At 42.8% G+C, this 16397-nt stretch overlaps 1 protein-coding gene across 1 annotated transcript in view; it reads left to right on the top strand.

The window, feature by feature from the left end:
* Positions 1-504: 504 nt before the first annotated feature.
* The window catches only part of GBE1 (1,4-alpha-glucan branching enzyme 1), a 301333-nt gene continuing 285440 nt past the window's right edge, over positions 505-16397 (top strand). Inside the window, exon 1 of the mRNA XM_058661769.1 lies at positions 505-813. Coding sequence (XP_058517752.1) covers positions 662-813 — 152 coding nt within the window. The 5' untranslated portion in view covers positions 505-661. The remainder of the gene's footprint in view (positions 814-16397) is intronic.

Below are 16397 nucleotides of genomic sequence, written 5' to 3'. Positions count from 1 at the left end.
CATCAAAGGCAGTTTAACACTTCTTACAAATGCAAACGAATGGAAAGGGCTTCTGGCAGTAGGAGGTACGGCAAATTTCTCTTGCTACTTTCACTTCTCAGTCCCCTGTGACTCAGAGTATCAATGGGATTCCACAATCCCGTCTCTTGGATAAACTGACGGGCGTGACAAACTTATGCGGAGCCCTGGGGAACGACATTAACTTCCAACAGCATTATCTTAGACTTGTTGCAAGCACTGCCCCAACAAGAAATTCTGCGAACTTACAGCAGCACACAGGGCCCGGTCACAGTCCCGGAGGCGGGAGGGCAAGGCTGAGCGAGGACGGCCGGGGATCCGCCTCCTTGGGTGGCCTGGGCAGCCAGGCTACGCGCCGGCAGAGGAGAGGGCAGGCCCGCGCGGCCTCCAGGTGCGAGCCGCGTGAGTGGGCGGAGAGGCCGGGGCGCCTCCTCTGCGCTCGGGACGTGTGTCCGGGGACGACCCGGGGTCCCGCTCCTCCCCGCCCGCGGCTCCTCAGCGGCTATAAAGGGCCGCGGCGGCTCGCCCCAGCTCGCCCGGACACGCCGCGGCGCCCGCCAGCTCCGCCCTCGCCGCCCTGCGGCTCCCGCTCAGGCTCCGCTCGAGCCTCTCGGGCCTCGGCTACGCGGGCCTGCGGAAGAAGATGGCGGCTCCGGCGGCTCCGGGGGCTCCCGCAGCGCCGGCCAACTTATCCGAGGCGGCGCTGGCTGCGGCCCTGGCAGATGTGCCGGAGCTGGCCCGACTTCTGGACACGGACCCTTATTTGAAGCCTTTCGCTGTGGACTTTCAGCGCAGGTACTGTCCTAGTCACTCTAGCGACCCGCAGCGGGATACCCGCCGTCCCCCAAAGCGGGCTTACGGATCGGGCCGCTTCTGGGCCTTCCCGCGCGATGCCCCGCCCTTCCCGGGTCCAGGCCCCGCCCTCCGGCGCCCAGGCCCCGCCCTCCCGGTCCAGGCCCCGCCCTCCCGGTCCAGGCCCCGCCCTCCCGGTCCAGGCCCCGCCCTATCCCTTGTGGGTTGGACTCTCGGTGGGCTGGGCGTCGGCCGGACTCCGGGCGTGTCTGCACGGGTGCAGCAGTTTACCGAGTTTGGGGTTTGTTGGCCGTCTTCAGGAGTGGGCGGAAGCTCCGAGAAAACTTTCCTCCTGCCCACCTCAGTCATTTGTAAGGGCGAGTCACGCCCCGCGGACTACGTGCCTGGGCTCCCGTCCCCGAGTGCTGTGCTGGTGCTGGGCCGAGGCTGGACCGCTGGCCACTGGAAGGGGCACAAGGATGCGGTGTCTGTGATTACGCATTTAAAACTTCCTGCTTTTCCTGTTGGCCAGCCTCGGGATTTGCTAGCTACAGTGTTCCTTGAGGGAGCCTCTCACTATATCCGTGTCAATAGGAATTTTTTTAGGGAAGTTTAAGCCTGGCTTGAGCACTTTGTTAGACTCTGGAACCAACCCTGATGAAAGACTACAGCCATTTCCCTGGTGTCTGAAAGGGAGGCAGAAAAAAAAAGGCGAACTTCTACAGGCCGCTTTCAGAAACCTCGATTTTAGTTTGCTTCCCTCACGCTGTAGGATCTTAGCTTGCCACGAGAGTTGCTGGACTTAGAGTTCTACTGAGGAGTTCCACCACGAAGATAGTGTTTTAAAAGTTCAGTTTTGCACTGTTGAAGTAATATTCATTTGTGAAGGGGATTTTCATCCTGATTTTCATAGTTCCAGCGTCTTAAGCTTAACCACTGCAGATGAAAACGACAATTTCTGAGGTAAAAGTTAAATGAAAAACAAAGATGTCACTAGTGACTGGCAGTAGGCAGCATTGGGGGTGGTGGAAATGGATCACTTGAGGTTTGAAAATGCAAAAGCAACCGAGGCGACATTGCCCTGGTAGTTACATGCAGTTTCAATTTATTAGGGAATTCTGAAGAAAAAAAGAACTTGTAAGTGTTAGTTATTTAAAAAAGGTAAGAGTTCTAGTTCATATGATATTACGATATTATTATGATATTATTACGTGCAGCTGATTCCTGCAACCTGGTTCGTTACCGTGAGCTGAAAACACCAGATGCAACGAGGTATCTTAGGAGGTTTATTCCAGTGGGGCAGGAACAGGTGGTTGGAGATCAGCGGGGAGAAAAAAGGGGAGATGGAGACACCTGGGGCCCCTTCTGTTCAGGTAGACCCGCACGGTGTGGGGGGCGGGATTGGCAGGGAGTGAGGGCAGGCCCCAGGGGATTGGTGCCTGCAGGTGAATGCCTAGGGATGATTGGTGAGTGGGCGAGGTTGGGAGATTGGGGTGGGATTCTCAGGTGAAATGCTGGGTTACATCTGATTGGTGGATGGCTAGAGTGGTGTGAACCTGTGAGCTGTGAGGAAGAGGAAATGGCGCTGGATCCAGGGTGGGATATTTGAATAACTCCTTACAGTAAGAACTGCAAGGCAACAGCCACTTTCTCCTCTTACTTAATAAGGTGATTATATTTAACACAAACCATTCTGAACTTCTGAACTTGTTTCCAAAATTTGCGGTACATATTCTCAAAGAAAGTTAGTATATACTCTTCATTGTTACATCCTGGACTCTATTTATAAGTTAGTGAAAAACATTTTAGAGCAAAAATGGTACTTTTCACATTACACCGATTTGCCTATTTGCCTTGTAAGATGGCCAAATATTTATGTGGACATGGATTTTTGTGCCTCGCTGTATCCCCACCACTTTTAAAAAAGGGTTACAAGTAGGTAGATTTTTTTTTTTTTTTTTTTTTTTGGTGTTTATTTCATGGATTTCACTTTCAACTCCACTGGGATTGAAGCAGTTATAATTCTCTTTCATGGTTTGTCAGAACTAATGAGCACAAAGGCCTGAAGAAGGAAGTCTGGAGAACTCTCCAGTGTTCTTGGTGACAAGTCTGGTCTGCTGAGCCCTCTCGCCTCACTGGCTGTGCCCCGTGTTCCACTTCTGGCCTAGGTGCTGAGTAATTGCCATGTTCCAAGACACATGTTCCATTTAGGCATAATTGAACGGTAATTTGTTTGGCTACAGTTAGGCTTATTGTTAACACTTGAAGAGGAAAACATTTCTTCTTCCTTGAGTCTGTGCCTGGTCACTGGTTTGCTGTGGTTAGAAGGTGTTGGCTTCACATTCTGGTATGGCCAATGTGACAGGTTCTTAAGTGGCAATTAGGCCATGAAATCTCCATTGTGAATGAGATTGCAGCCCTCATAAAAGAGGCTGCCTGCAGCTTTTGTCCCTTCTGCTGGAGGAGTAGAGAGGATGGCCTCCCTGGAGGAGGCAGCATTATGGGCCCTATCCAGAAAGCCCAGAGCTACCCTTTGGCCTTCCCGGCCTTCAGGACTCTAAGGAAAAACCTGGCATATTTGTAAATGGCTCATTCTCGGGGTTTTGTAGTTTCTTCTTAATAATAGTGTCTCGCTTGGACAGCGTGTCTGTGGCCTGAGTATGCCTCCTAACAACTGAGTACAGGTAGCAATATGTAATAACAATAGAATTAGGTGCAAGTAATACTATGTAATAACGATGAGGAGGAAGCAATTTCTTCTCATTGATATATTGTCTCTTAACTTCCCCAAACAATGTCACTTTATTTGGTTTTGTATATTATTCTTTTTCACCTTCTGTGTTTGTAGAATTTAAATCAAGTATGGAGGGTTAGGGAATTACTTTGTACTGTAAGATCAATCCATTTGTATATGTGACTACCACTGTGATGCCCCCTTTTCCCTGTGGTTGACATTGCAGATAGCTGATGTGGTCATAACTCCAAAATCTTTGTGCTGTTAAAACAAAACAGTTAGTTTCTCTGTATGCCAGCAAGCATCAGCCATGGAACTCTCCTAGCAGTCACTTGAGGCTTAGGAAGGGGTTGTTTTGAAACACGTGTGTGTGCAAGCAGTAACAAGGGCTAGAGAAGATGTTGAACTCTGATATTGTTTCTCACAGTTTTGCTTACCAGTGAGTGCCTTCTGCTGGCAGATCGTATTAGCCAGTGCATGTGAGCTTGCCATATGGATGGAACGGAGATGTGACATTTGTAAAGACTCATCTGAACACCACAGCTGCAGCCACACTGGCCCAGCTCCTCTGTTTAAAGTGCATCCGAGTATGGCACATTCAGATGGATTATGATATTTAGAACTCATAGCAAAGCATGAAGTGGGCAAGGTTGGCATCTTTCTGTTTTATAGATGAAGAAACAGATTTGATCAAGTTTATGCAAATGGTAATGTGTTTAGCTGGAATTACTGTTGGTTTACTCAAATTTTCTACAAGTTCACAAGTGACTTGACAGTTTGATAGCCCTATTTTTATTCTTCATTCTGTGAAACATGGTGCATTTTGGATCATTTCTTGGCTCCTTGATGCCATGATATTGATTTCCTTCTATTCTGCTAATTCGGATAACAATCTTTCTGGTCATCTAAAAAAGATATTTTTCACAGTTCTTCTCTGGGCTCTTTTATGTACTGTTTTTCTTTATTAAAGCTTTATTTGTTTGAAAGGCAGAGCTACAGACAGACAGAAAAGGAGAAAGAGACAGAGAGGTATCTTCCATCTCCTGGTTTACCCCTAAAGGGCCACAATAGCCAGGGCTGTGCTAGTCTGAAGCCAGGAGTTTCTGTCTGGTCTCCTATGGGAGAAAAAGGATCCGAGTACTCAGACCATCCTCCACTGTTTTCCCAGAGGCATTATCAGGAAGCTGGATTGGAAGTAGAGTAGCTGGGCACCAAATGGTGTCTATAAGGGATGCTGGCATTGTAGGCAGCAGCTTAATCTACTCTACCCCAGTGTAAGCCCCTGTATTTCTATTGTGTGAACTCTGCGTTTCGTCCATCACATGATGCCTTTTGTCTGCTGAGGTCCCACAACTTTGTCACTCCAGATCTTTGCTCCTGATCACAGACACGTTTATGTCATCCATATCCTTTTAAATGCAAAGCTCAATATGTATAAAGCTGTATTTATGATTTTTCATTCAAAATATTCATGTCTTTATACTCTGTTTATTGTATCCATATCTACCAATTACTCAAGCCTGAAATGTAAGACTTACCTTATTTTTAAATTACGCGTTTTGTTTGAAAGAATGACAGAATGGGAAATGCAGAGACCAAGAGGGGTCTTCTGGGCCTGGGGTGATAGCCTAGTAACTAAATCCTCACCTTGCAACCACTGGGATCCCATATGGGAGTTGGTTCATATTCCAGCTGCTCCACTTCTCATCCAGCTACTTGCTCGTGGTCTAGGAGAGCAGTAGAGGATGGCCCAAAGCCTTGGAATCCTACAGCCATTTGGGAGACCCCAAAGAAGCTCCTGGCTTCAGATTGGCTCAGCTCCGGCCATTTGGGGAGTGAAGCAGTGGGTGGAAGATCTTTTTCTCTGCATCTCCTCCTTGGAGTTTGGAACTCTGTCTGCATCTTCCAGGTGTCCAAACCAAGTTCTGGGGCCATCTGCTGCTATTCAAGGCACACCAGCAGGGAGTGGGATCAGAAATAGAGCTGCTGGGACTTGAACCAGCGCCATATGTGATACTGGTGTTTCAGGTGGAGGCTTAATTTGCTATGCCACAGTGTGGCCTTCCTGTCCGTTTTTTGTTCCTCATCTTAGCACCCATCCTCTCACTCTGTATTGTCTAAGCTACCAAGGTAGGTACAGGGACAGTTGGCATATATTGAGATAATTTTGTAAGGAACAGTGGATATCAAAACTAAAATATCTATTTTTTGCATACACATTTTTTGAGCATTAAATATTTTCCTTTTTTATTTTGCATGTATCAAAAAAAAGTCACTGAATAAAACACAAGGCAGATTAAGGCAGGTATTTTTCTGGCTTTTATCAAAAGAATGGCTTTCAGATAGGAATGGACTAATAAATGAAATATTTCTTGAATTTAATTTTGTTAATATAAAATAATTTTCCTATTTCATAACATAGTTATTCAGTAATAGTTAAAGGGTGTCAGCTTGGAAGTTTGCCAGCATATTATCCTGTTTTAGTAACATATTTTAGTTATGTCCTTAAATAGTCCACATCCTCTGCTTTATGCCTTCTTTGCTTCTATCTTGTAAGTTACAGTGCATGCTGTGAGATGTTGCTGAGCGAGATGTTGTGTGCCTTTCCTGTCTTCTCTTTACCTGTAGGACGGGCAGTGGTCTATCCTGCTTGTCTACCACCTTCAATTTCCCTGTTCTGATGGTGCTAATTCACTGTAATATAGTTCTCTTTCTTTTCTTTGTATATTCTTCATTAAATGCTTTGTACCTGTGGGTGAGCGTTGTGCCCATGTTGTTAATTCACTGTTGTAATACCAATTTGTAGAATTAGACCTGGCTGGTAGTATATACTTTCTGTGGTTGAGTGAACAAATGATCATTTGGTCAATGGCCTTCCGTTTTTTTTTTTTAAATTGTACCTTGCAGTTTAATATCTTTCTTAATTTTTTTTACTAATATTATAGAGAATAGATCTTATACATTTCATAGGCACAGTCTCCCACGCCCTTGTTCCTGCTCAATATCTTTCACCTCTCCTCTGTTCATCAGTTTTTGCAGACATTGTTTTAATCTACCCTATATTCACATGCTTAAGTAAAAGATAGGAAAACCACAGTCCCAATGGCATCTAAACATGGACTAGAAATGACAATCATAGCCCAAACTGACCACTTCATTCCTATACATTTTTTATTCTATACTAACTGATGCATGTCAGAAAAAAGCTGATATTTCTTTTTTTTAGTACTGGTTTACTTCACTGAGCACAATAGCTTCCAGCTGCATTCATTTTCTTCTCCCAAATGATAGGATTTTGTTCTTTTCTTTACAGATGGGTAGTAATTCATAATACACACACATATACACTGCATTTTCTTTTTTTAAAAGACTAATTTATTATTTTTATTTGAAAGGCACACTTTATAATCGCTTCTCAGCCTTTTGGCTAAGATCAAGTGTGAAAGGCAAACTTGATAGACAAAAGGCGAGATAAAAAGAGAAAGTCTACCATCAATTGATTTATTCCCCTAATGGCCGGAGCTGAGCTGATTTGAAGCCAGGAACCAGGAGCTTCATCTGGGTTTCCCAAGTGGGTGTAGAGTCCTAAGGAATTAAGCCATCCTCTGCTGCTTCCCAGGCAAAAAACAGGGAGCTGGAACAGAAGTGAAGCAGCTGGACAGCAACTGATGGCCATAAGGGATTACAGTGCTTCTAAGTGGAGGCTTATTCAGTTGACCCCATCGTGCTGGCCCCAACACGGAATTTGCTTTATCCAGTCCTCAGTTGATGGACATCTGGGTTGCTTTCATATCTGTTGTGAGTTGAGCTGATATCAACATAGTGGTGCAAATAGCTGTCTCATATGCTGATTTCATTTCCTAATATCACCTTAAGCTAATGATGTCTGGAATGATACTCAGATGGGTGCACTGTGAATAGAAGTAGTAACCAGGAGTTTGATATGATCTGAAGGAGAGCTGAAGTAAATAGTTCTGTCAGCAAAGTAGTTCTTCACTGGATACCACTGTACTCTATGCAGATCAAAGACATACTCTTTGAAGGAAAAGCCAATTTGGAGAAATCCGATCTTAATATGTGTGCCCAAAAGTGGAAGAAGAGATTTAGTGAGGTCAGGCTTCTATTACAGCAGAGAGCTCTACTTACGTAGAAATAAAAACACTTTGTATGTTGTTATCTAATCAGAACTGAAAAAATAATTTGGATTTGGTATGCCAGTGACCACACCAAAAAAGTAATTTTCACAGCACGGAAGTTTTAAATCAGAATGGAGTGGTATGCTTTCTTCTCAGCACCTGGCCAACTTGTGAGCTCTGAAGGAAAATCAAAATGTCAGTAATTTTTAGAAAGCAGGAAGAGTCTGAAGATTACAAGAAGTGCGTGACCTGGTCCTTATACCACTAGGTTCATTTGCCCTTTGCAGCTGAGATCTATATCAGTGTCAGAGTCCCGCCTGAATTCTCTACAATAATGGTCAAGAGTCGTTGACCCCAACTCCACTTCAAAGTCACTTAGCATGACCTGATGGAACATTTTGCTTTACTTTAGGCTCTAGTGCTTGCTGCAGCACCTCCTGAGAATAACTGCATTTTGTACCTTCTTAGAGGATTCCTTTCAACTCTGACCAAGCAGGGTCTGAGGTAGTCACTGAGTTGATAATATGGTCCCCGTGAAAAGTGCTGAGGTTTTAGACTGAGAAGTGTATCATACTGATGTTATTTAAAAGCATGCATTAAACCCTGATTATAAATTTACAGGTGTTAAAGGAGAACATGAAAGTGTGTTCTTTGGAGAGAATTGCTTCTACCATATAACTTTCATTAGAAAGGAAGCATATTATTATTTAAAAATAAGGAGTAGATTCTCTTCTTGCAGTGGAATCTGCTCATCATTACACATTCACCACTTTTTTGAACCCAGGGTTATTTTGCTTCTAATATTCAAAAAAAGCTCTATTAAGTTTTGTGTTTAGGGCAACAGAAGCCAAGTTCCTTGGCAAACATGAAAATTGCATCAAATTTATTTTTGTATCACTTTTGCTCATTGATTTATTATTAATGCTTGACATTGTTTTAGTCATGATGACTAACTTGTAAAACTTGACTGATTTTGATGTGATTAGAATAGCTTGGATTCTGAATTTACCTTCATCGCATGTGAAATAGGAAGAACATAGAAAACATATTGCTGAGTGGCTCTAACGTAAAGGGTAAGAAAATGATACTTGAATTCCAGGACATATGAATCACCCTCTGTGATCTTTGCTTTCTGCATGCGTAAGAGTGAAATGGGATGGGACTCCCTTCATTGAGTGGCATGTGACCTAAAAATATACTTAAAGATGTAAAGATGCTTGGTAAATAAAGTATAAGTTGATCATGATAAATAATTAGTAAAGTTAAAATATTTACCAGAATATTATTTTCAGGATACTGTTACATTTTTAAATGTTGTGTTCTGAAGTCTGGTATCAGCTAAATGCTATGACCGATAATCCCCTACAACTCTTTTTTTTGCTGGGTAACTATGTCTACTTTAGGGGTTTCTTTCTTTTTCCTAGCAGAAGTAATTGTATGAGATGAGGCAGGTGGTAATTTTAATCATAATATAATAGAGATGGGAAAGAATATGCTTAAGCTTTGATCCTTAATTTGGGAAGAAGTGATAAGGCAATTGCCAGTTTACTGTAAGCTGAAGGCAAGATGAGTCCTGGGATATAATGAGCACAATGCTTGTTTTATGGAGAGAAGTAAATGCTGGCCTGCAGAAATTCAGAAGCACTTTTCTCTTGATCTTTCTCTTCTGAATTTTTCTTTCCTTTCATCTGTTTGCTAAGTGCCCATATTCTTGGGTGTCAATTAGCTGCAGGAATTTTCTTGTTCTGAATGGCGGTTGGTTAGAGGAAGGATCATACTGAGTTGACTAATTGCAGTCATAATTTTAAAAATTAGACCAGTATGGAGGAGAAAATATGTAACAGCAGCTGAAAAGTTTGAAAGTTAAGGAATTATTGCAGTGCAGTCTGAATGTGATTTATATGTGAAAAACATTTACGTGTGAATATATTTTAAGTTCTTTGTGTTGGCTTGTGTTATCTATGTTGACATTTGATGATTTTAGTTAAATAGTTTTAATTTTGTCAAAAGATGTATGAAGCCAAGGATTGTAATATTCATTTGTATTTATGTAGATCTGTTGAATTATAGTGAGACATTTTATGAGGATATATGCATGTTCTGTAGTTCAAAATATGGTCATCAAAATCAATATCTATAAATGTATATGTTATGTAGGTTATCTTGAAGTGTTCTGAATGGGTAGTAAGAGTTTATTGATTTGTTTAACGATTGATATATTATGCTAATATCCTGAACTATTTACATTTTCATGAAAAAAATCAGCATCTAGCCCAGGGTATATTTTGTCATGAATGAATTCATAGCATGTATATGATTAACTATTACAGGAATGCTATAAAATTGGTGATAGATCTAGGCCCATGTAACAGAAAACTCTCAATGAACAATATTCTCTCAATGAACAAGAAAGCCTCTGTACTGTGAATTACAGAAATAATGAGTAAAGTTTATGTCTTTCACAAACAACACGAAGGTGAGGGATTTAGTCTTCAGGATGGTTCCATCCTTCTTTATATTTCTACTTTGTGATCTCTGATTCTTTTTTTTATTAATTTCATTGCATTATGTGACACAGTTTTATAGGTTCTGGGATTCCCCCATCCCCTCCCCGTGTCCTCCCCCATGGTGGATTCCTCCACCTAGTTGCAGTATTACAGTTCAAACTAAGTCAGGATTCTTTTGTTGCAACCATATACCAAGCATAGAGTCCAGCATCTTATTGTCCAGATAATTTCAACAGTTTCTTGGGGAGACCTTCTCTGGTCTGAAGGTAGAGCTGGCAGAATATCATCCCATTCAATTGGAAGCCCCAGCACAACATTAACAACGATTTACAACATTATGGAGTTAATTGGCATGGTATTGAGTAATCAATACGTTATAACAGCGCAAATCCTTAACCACATCTTGTGACTATTTCATTGACCCTTCAATTTTTGTTTGTACACAGAACCGGCTGCTATACATCTTAAAGTGGCTATAGGGTACTATTCAGCTGTCTTGTTTCTGTTTTCATTTTAGTATTTAGCAGTTTATTGTGTTGACACGTACTTTTGCTGAACTTGGTAGATTTTAGGATAATCTAAACTGGCTTATAAATCTAACAAGGCATTTGTCAACAGTTGAGGTGCAGAACAGTTTTAGGAGGGGTGTGCAGAGAAATCTTCCATACCCTAGTGAGGATTAACTAATCTTTGTGTCCTATCTAGTAAGGCATATGTGGATCCCCGTTGATCGTTTCCTGTTTGGTTTTAAGCTTTCCTTGATTTTCTTTGACTATTCTATTTTTTTTTTGGAGGGGGGAGCTCTGGGGCGATCCTGATGGTCATTGCAAGAGAGGGTGGGGATCCAAAGCTGGAGCTAAGCAAGGACCAGAAGGAGCTCCTCTCCCTAGTCCCAAAGGAAGTTTGCTGTTCTTCTGTTTCTGCAGATCCCTCAGGGCTCCTGGCTATTGTTCTGATGCCCTTGGATACTGCGAGGTAGGATTTGGGTCTCTTCCATCCCATGTGGTAGATCCAAATGGGGCTTTGTGATCTCGGAGTTCTCTGCCTCCGAAGGCACTCCAATTCCCCATGTTCTCCTTGTCTGTTGGGATGTAGTCCCTGGTGCCCATACTGATAGTCCTTGGTGAGGATGTGAGTCTTCAGGGTTGGGATACAAGCCTCCTCCTGTTTTGGTCTCTGTTCTATTTAAAAGATCCCTAGCCACATCATGGCACATATGTGGTCCTAGCAGGAATATGTGCCAGCTTACCATGTCCGTTTTGGGAAAGTTTATGTCAGCTTTCTTATAACCTCCATGTGATTAATTCTGTTTGTAAAGTGTTGATCATAACTGTCCCATGGCCATCATTAGCTGGAAGTGAGCTTAGATCATCAAAGCTTTACTGCTACAAACATTTTCTTGAGAAATGTCGTTTAAGCTCATCCATCACAGCTTCCCTGGGCTCTTGTATTTGTGCCAAAGAGGACACTACTGCTGGCAAAAGGTGGAAACCCCAGCAAGATCATCTTAAGAGTCATGTGACATCATGTTTATGTGTAAATTCTTCAGGGCAGAATCCAGGTATGCCTACTTGTGAGAAACTCTACATCCCCAGGCCCCTCCGTAATACCAACCATTCCCCTCCCCATGACTTTCACTTTGTTAAGCCAAATTATCTGTATTTTTCAACGTTCTTGGGGAAACACTGTGGCTGCTGTGTCTCCGGATGAACTAACCTGTTTAGTCACTTGGCCCTATGATGTGGGAAGCTCCACTACTTTCTCTCTTTGATTTCATAGGTAATGTTCTGTTAAAAATGTGAGTTTGTTAATTTCTAATGATTTGTCCATGTTATCTTGGCTTGTAAAAAATGATCTGCCTTGTCTTTTTTTCCCTTTAAGATTTATTCGGAAATGTTACAAGAGAGAGGCAGAGAATGAGAGTGCTTTTATTCATTGATTCATTTTCCAAATAGCTGCAATGAACAGAACTGGGCTAGATTGAAGGCAGGAGCCAGGAACTTCATCTGGGTTTTTCATTGGGTCACAGGGACCCAAATACTTGGACCATCCTGCTGTGTTTTTCCCAGGCAGAGAGACAAGGAAGCAAGGAGGGAGACAGGGAAACAGAGATAGAACGAGAAAGCCAGAAGCTCTCAGTCACAACGATGGTAGAGAGCCAAGAACTTGAGCCACTTGCTGCCATCCCAAGGTGTGTTTTAGCAGTAAGCTTAATTGGAAGACTATCCAAGACTTGAATCAGGCACTCCATTGTGGTGCATGTAGAGGTCTCAAGCACTGTCTTTAATGCTAAGTCAAATGCCAAGTCCCCGTGATTTTTTGTTGTTGTTGTTTTTCTTTATATAGAACTTGGATTATTCCATGTTCTTGGATGTTTTGGTGGACAATGTTGTTTTGGTAGTTTAAATTGTACTTACTTGTGATGCATGTGTAGTGAAACCAGAGGTTTCTTTTTTTGCATTACATCCTTAAGGTGCCTTTTATTGAAAACTGTGTAGTATTTACGAATACAACACATCAACAACAAGCGCAGAGATACAGGAGGAGTGTCAAAACTGAGGGTCGTATCATAAAACATTTAAAAATGTAGCAGCATATTTAGAGAATTGTAAATTGTCTTGTACAGTATTTTTAAACATTTCTTTAAAAGCTGTAGACTCATAGGAACTTGCAAAAAGAGTGCAGAGAAAACTCCCCTAGGCTCCACTGAACTTGCCTAAGAAGTAATATCTTACATAACTGTGGTGTGGTTTCAAAATTAGGAAATTGGCATTAGTGCAGCTTACAAACCTTACTCAGACTTCTGTAGTTTTTATCTGTGATTATTTATTCATGTTTCTCTATCCTTATTCAGTTTTGTCATTTGTATCTATTATGTGCTTGTTACCGTAAAGATGATACAGAGCTATTTCAGAATTACAAAGGAAATCCCTTTGGATTTACTCAGCTACTCTCTTCCCATACCTAACTTTGAAAGTCAGTGGTCTGGTTGACATGTATGTATTTTTTTTCAAAAATGTATTTTCTAATTAAAATAAATCTTTTTGATGATATTTGCATGGCTGGGAAGGACAGACACTCATGTGGACCATTGATTAGGGTTGGAACTGTGAAGGAATGGGGGAAAGTGGATGAGACAACTGCTTCCATTTTTTTTTTTTTAAATTTCCCGTAGCTGGAGGGAAGGAGTAGAGAAGGGGAAAGGACTACTCCCGATAGCCTGACTGCATCAGTATGTAGGGATGCGGAACAGCCATTGGGTGTCATCCTAGGGTCTTGATGTGGAGCATGTTCCAAGGGTACTGCTTCAGTGATTTCAACAGTTATCAGATGGTGTTGATTTCATTGATACAAGATTGAGGAAATCCTTCCAAGGTCCATTGGCTGACACAGTCCACCTTGGATCATTCGCTTTCCCAGATACCTGCTGTCAAAGCTTGGCTGGGAGAGTCCTTTTTATTCTGCCCTCCGTGGTACTAGAAATACTCTACAGGTCTCAGTGATCTGTCATGTCCCCCATGTGCATCTGAGCGTGCTGTCCACTGCACAGGCTTCAACAACTGAGGTGACCCAGTTCTGCCACACACGCACTAAACAGTCAGGTCACAGGTCTTGTGATTTTTCCCTGTGGTTGGAGTTTTGAGTCCAATGGTCCAGTTGGCAGGGAGGTCCCCAAAAAAACCTTTACTGGGCCTGGAGTGGTAGCCTAGTGGCTAAAGTTCTTAGCTTGCATGCACCGAGATTCCATTCCGGTGCTAGTTCTAATCCCAGCAGCCCTGCTTCTCATCCAGCTCCCTGCTTGTGGCCTGGGAAAGCAGTTGAGGATGGGCCAAAGCCTTGGGACCCTGCACCTGTGCAGGAGAGTTGGAAGAGGCTCTGAGCTCCTGGCTTCAGATTAGCTCAGCTCTGGTTTTTGTGGCCACCTGGGAAGTGATTCATCAGATGGAAGATCTTCTCTGACCCTCCTCCTCTCTGTGTATCTGACTTTCCAATAAAAACAAAATCTTTTTAAAAAAAAAAAAAACAAAAAGAGAAAAAAGAAACTTCTTCTGATGTGATCCCAGACCTAACTCCTGTGTGTACCAACCAGAGTAGGATCCATATCAGACTGTCGCCCACATCAGTGCCCCCACACACTGGTGGTTACAGTCCCCTGGTCAGGTGTTAGGCTCTTACCTGTCATAGTCTGCCTTCCAGTCTCAGTCTTTTTGTGTACTGGTGGATGTTGTATCCTGGCCTGCCCCATAAGCAATTATTGCTTGTACCTGCAGGTGCTATAGCCTGTAGCAGCCTGGCCTGTTTTGAACCCCAGTACCCATGAGTGTTGGTGAGTTTCATGGGGTTACCTAGTTTGGCACATCACCATCCCCAGGTCTTGAGCAAACCAGCTGATATGGCAGTCCCACAGGGTTGAGTACACATACCCGCCTCAGACTCTGTCCCCGGACCCAGTTTCTTCACATACTGATTGGTGTCATGGGCCAGCCTAACATGACCCATTCCCTGCTCTGAGACTTACTGTTGGGTACTTTGGGCCAGCCCTGTCAGGTAGGTACCTTCCAGCCCTAGTTTTCATGTGCAATTTTGGGTGGTGGTTGATGTGAACTAAAGAAGCTCAGTTCTTCCATGTAGGCTGGCATGTTGGTCTGAACCAGAAAGGTCCTCCAATTTTCCTTCTTGAAACTGCTCAATCTCAGCCCCCTTGCTTACCTGGTCTTATTGGCGGAAGTCCCCCAGAAGTCATTCCCCACCTGCAATGTACTCCCTCAGTGGTACTCTCTACCACACATTCCAGATCCCCTTCCCTGATCAATCCAGAGCCCCCACACCCATAAGCACATGGCTTTCCAAGCCTGGTATTCTTGCAGGGTGGTGTGCTGGTCTGGAGCCCTGCCTGCCCACCTGGGACCCCAGTACGTACATGCATGGGTCCCCAGATCTGGTTCTGGCAGTCTGGAATCCTATCCCGCCGCCTTTTCAGGATCCAATCATGTTCATGAATCCCCAAGCCCAGTCCACCAGCACACCATGCCAGCATGCCAATGTGGAGCCAAGCATGTGGGTGATGCCTGGGCCAAGTCCACCGGCTCTGGTCCTCAGCACAAATTCCCCAGCCCTGAAAGCCGCCTGGCAGCATAGCAGAAGAGTGACATATATGTAATTTCTTATTTATAGGATATTATATACAAGAAATCATAAAATATATAAGCTTTTAATATCACATTCCCAATCGCCCCAACAAAATTCACTAGAAATGTCTCCAAATTGCAAATGTTACTTTGTTTCTTTTTCTTTTTTCTTTTTCTTTTTGTCACTGAGTAGTGTTCATTTCTGCAGTGTATCAGGGACCTAGTTTATCTGCATCACTGCTAGCATTTGTGCTGTTATTAAAGAAAAAAGATTTATTGTGTTTATTTTAAAGACAGAGAGAGAGAGAGATTTTTGATTTGTTGGTTCACTCTCCAAACGGCCATAATGGTCTAGCCTTATCTGTGCCAAAGCCAGAACACCATTTGGGTCTCCCTTCAGATTCTGGGGCTCAAGAAACTGGGGTAACTTGAATTACAAGTTACCCCACTTATAAGGGATTTCCAGTATTTCAGCCAGAGGCTTAACCCATTACACCGCAGTCCCAGCCTTTGGTGCTTTTGCTTTTTTTTTTAAACTTATTTGAGACAGGCAGAGGAGGGATCAGGTGTTTGGGGAGGGAGAGAGGGAGAGAGAGTGAGTGACTTTATTCTCAGGTTAACTCTTGGCTGGGTCCTAATTCAGTGCTGGAGGCAGAGCCAGATCCTGAGATTAAACTAAGGTTCTCCAACAAGCCAAAAGCCTCCTTCCTGTCACATTTTTTTGTTTGTTGCTCTAAAAAGTGTAATAATCATGGTTTTAAACTACATATTTGTAATAGGTAATCATTTTGAAGATATTTTAAAGTACTATTGACAATCTGTGCCTTGTTTGGTGAAATGTCTGTCCACATCTTTTGGATTGATGTTTCATTTTTAACCTTGAATTTGAGAGCTCTGCATTATAAATTCTACTGTCTTTTTGTTTCATTCAATGTGTCAGTTTACTTAACTGAGATAACAAGTGTAAAGTTTTGTTTTGTACTTTTATTTGTAGAGATGAATTTAAAAGTTAAGGTAATGACAGTTTTTTATAACGATTTTTTTTAAATCTAACAACTTGTTTAACTATTGGTTTTTTTCA

The sequence above is a fragment of the Ochotona princeps genome, chromosome 3, assembly GCF_030435755.1.
Source record: "Ochotona princeps isolate mOchPri1 chromosome 3, mOchPri1.hap1, whole genome shotgun sequence".
Lineage (NCBI taxonomy): Eukaryota > Metazoa > Chordata > Mammalia > Lagomorpha > Ochotonidae > Ochotona > Ochotona princeps.
The sequence above is the reverse complement of the archived record's forward strand: the minus strand, read 5'-3'. Positions and strand labels throughout refer to the sequence as shown.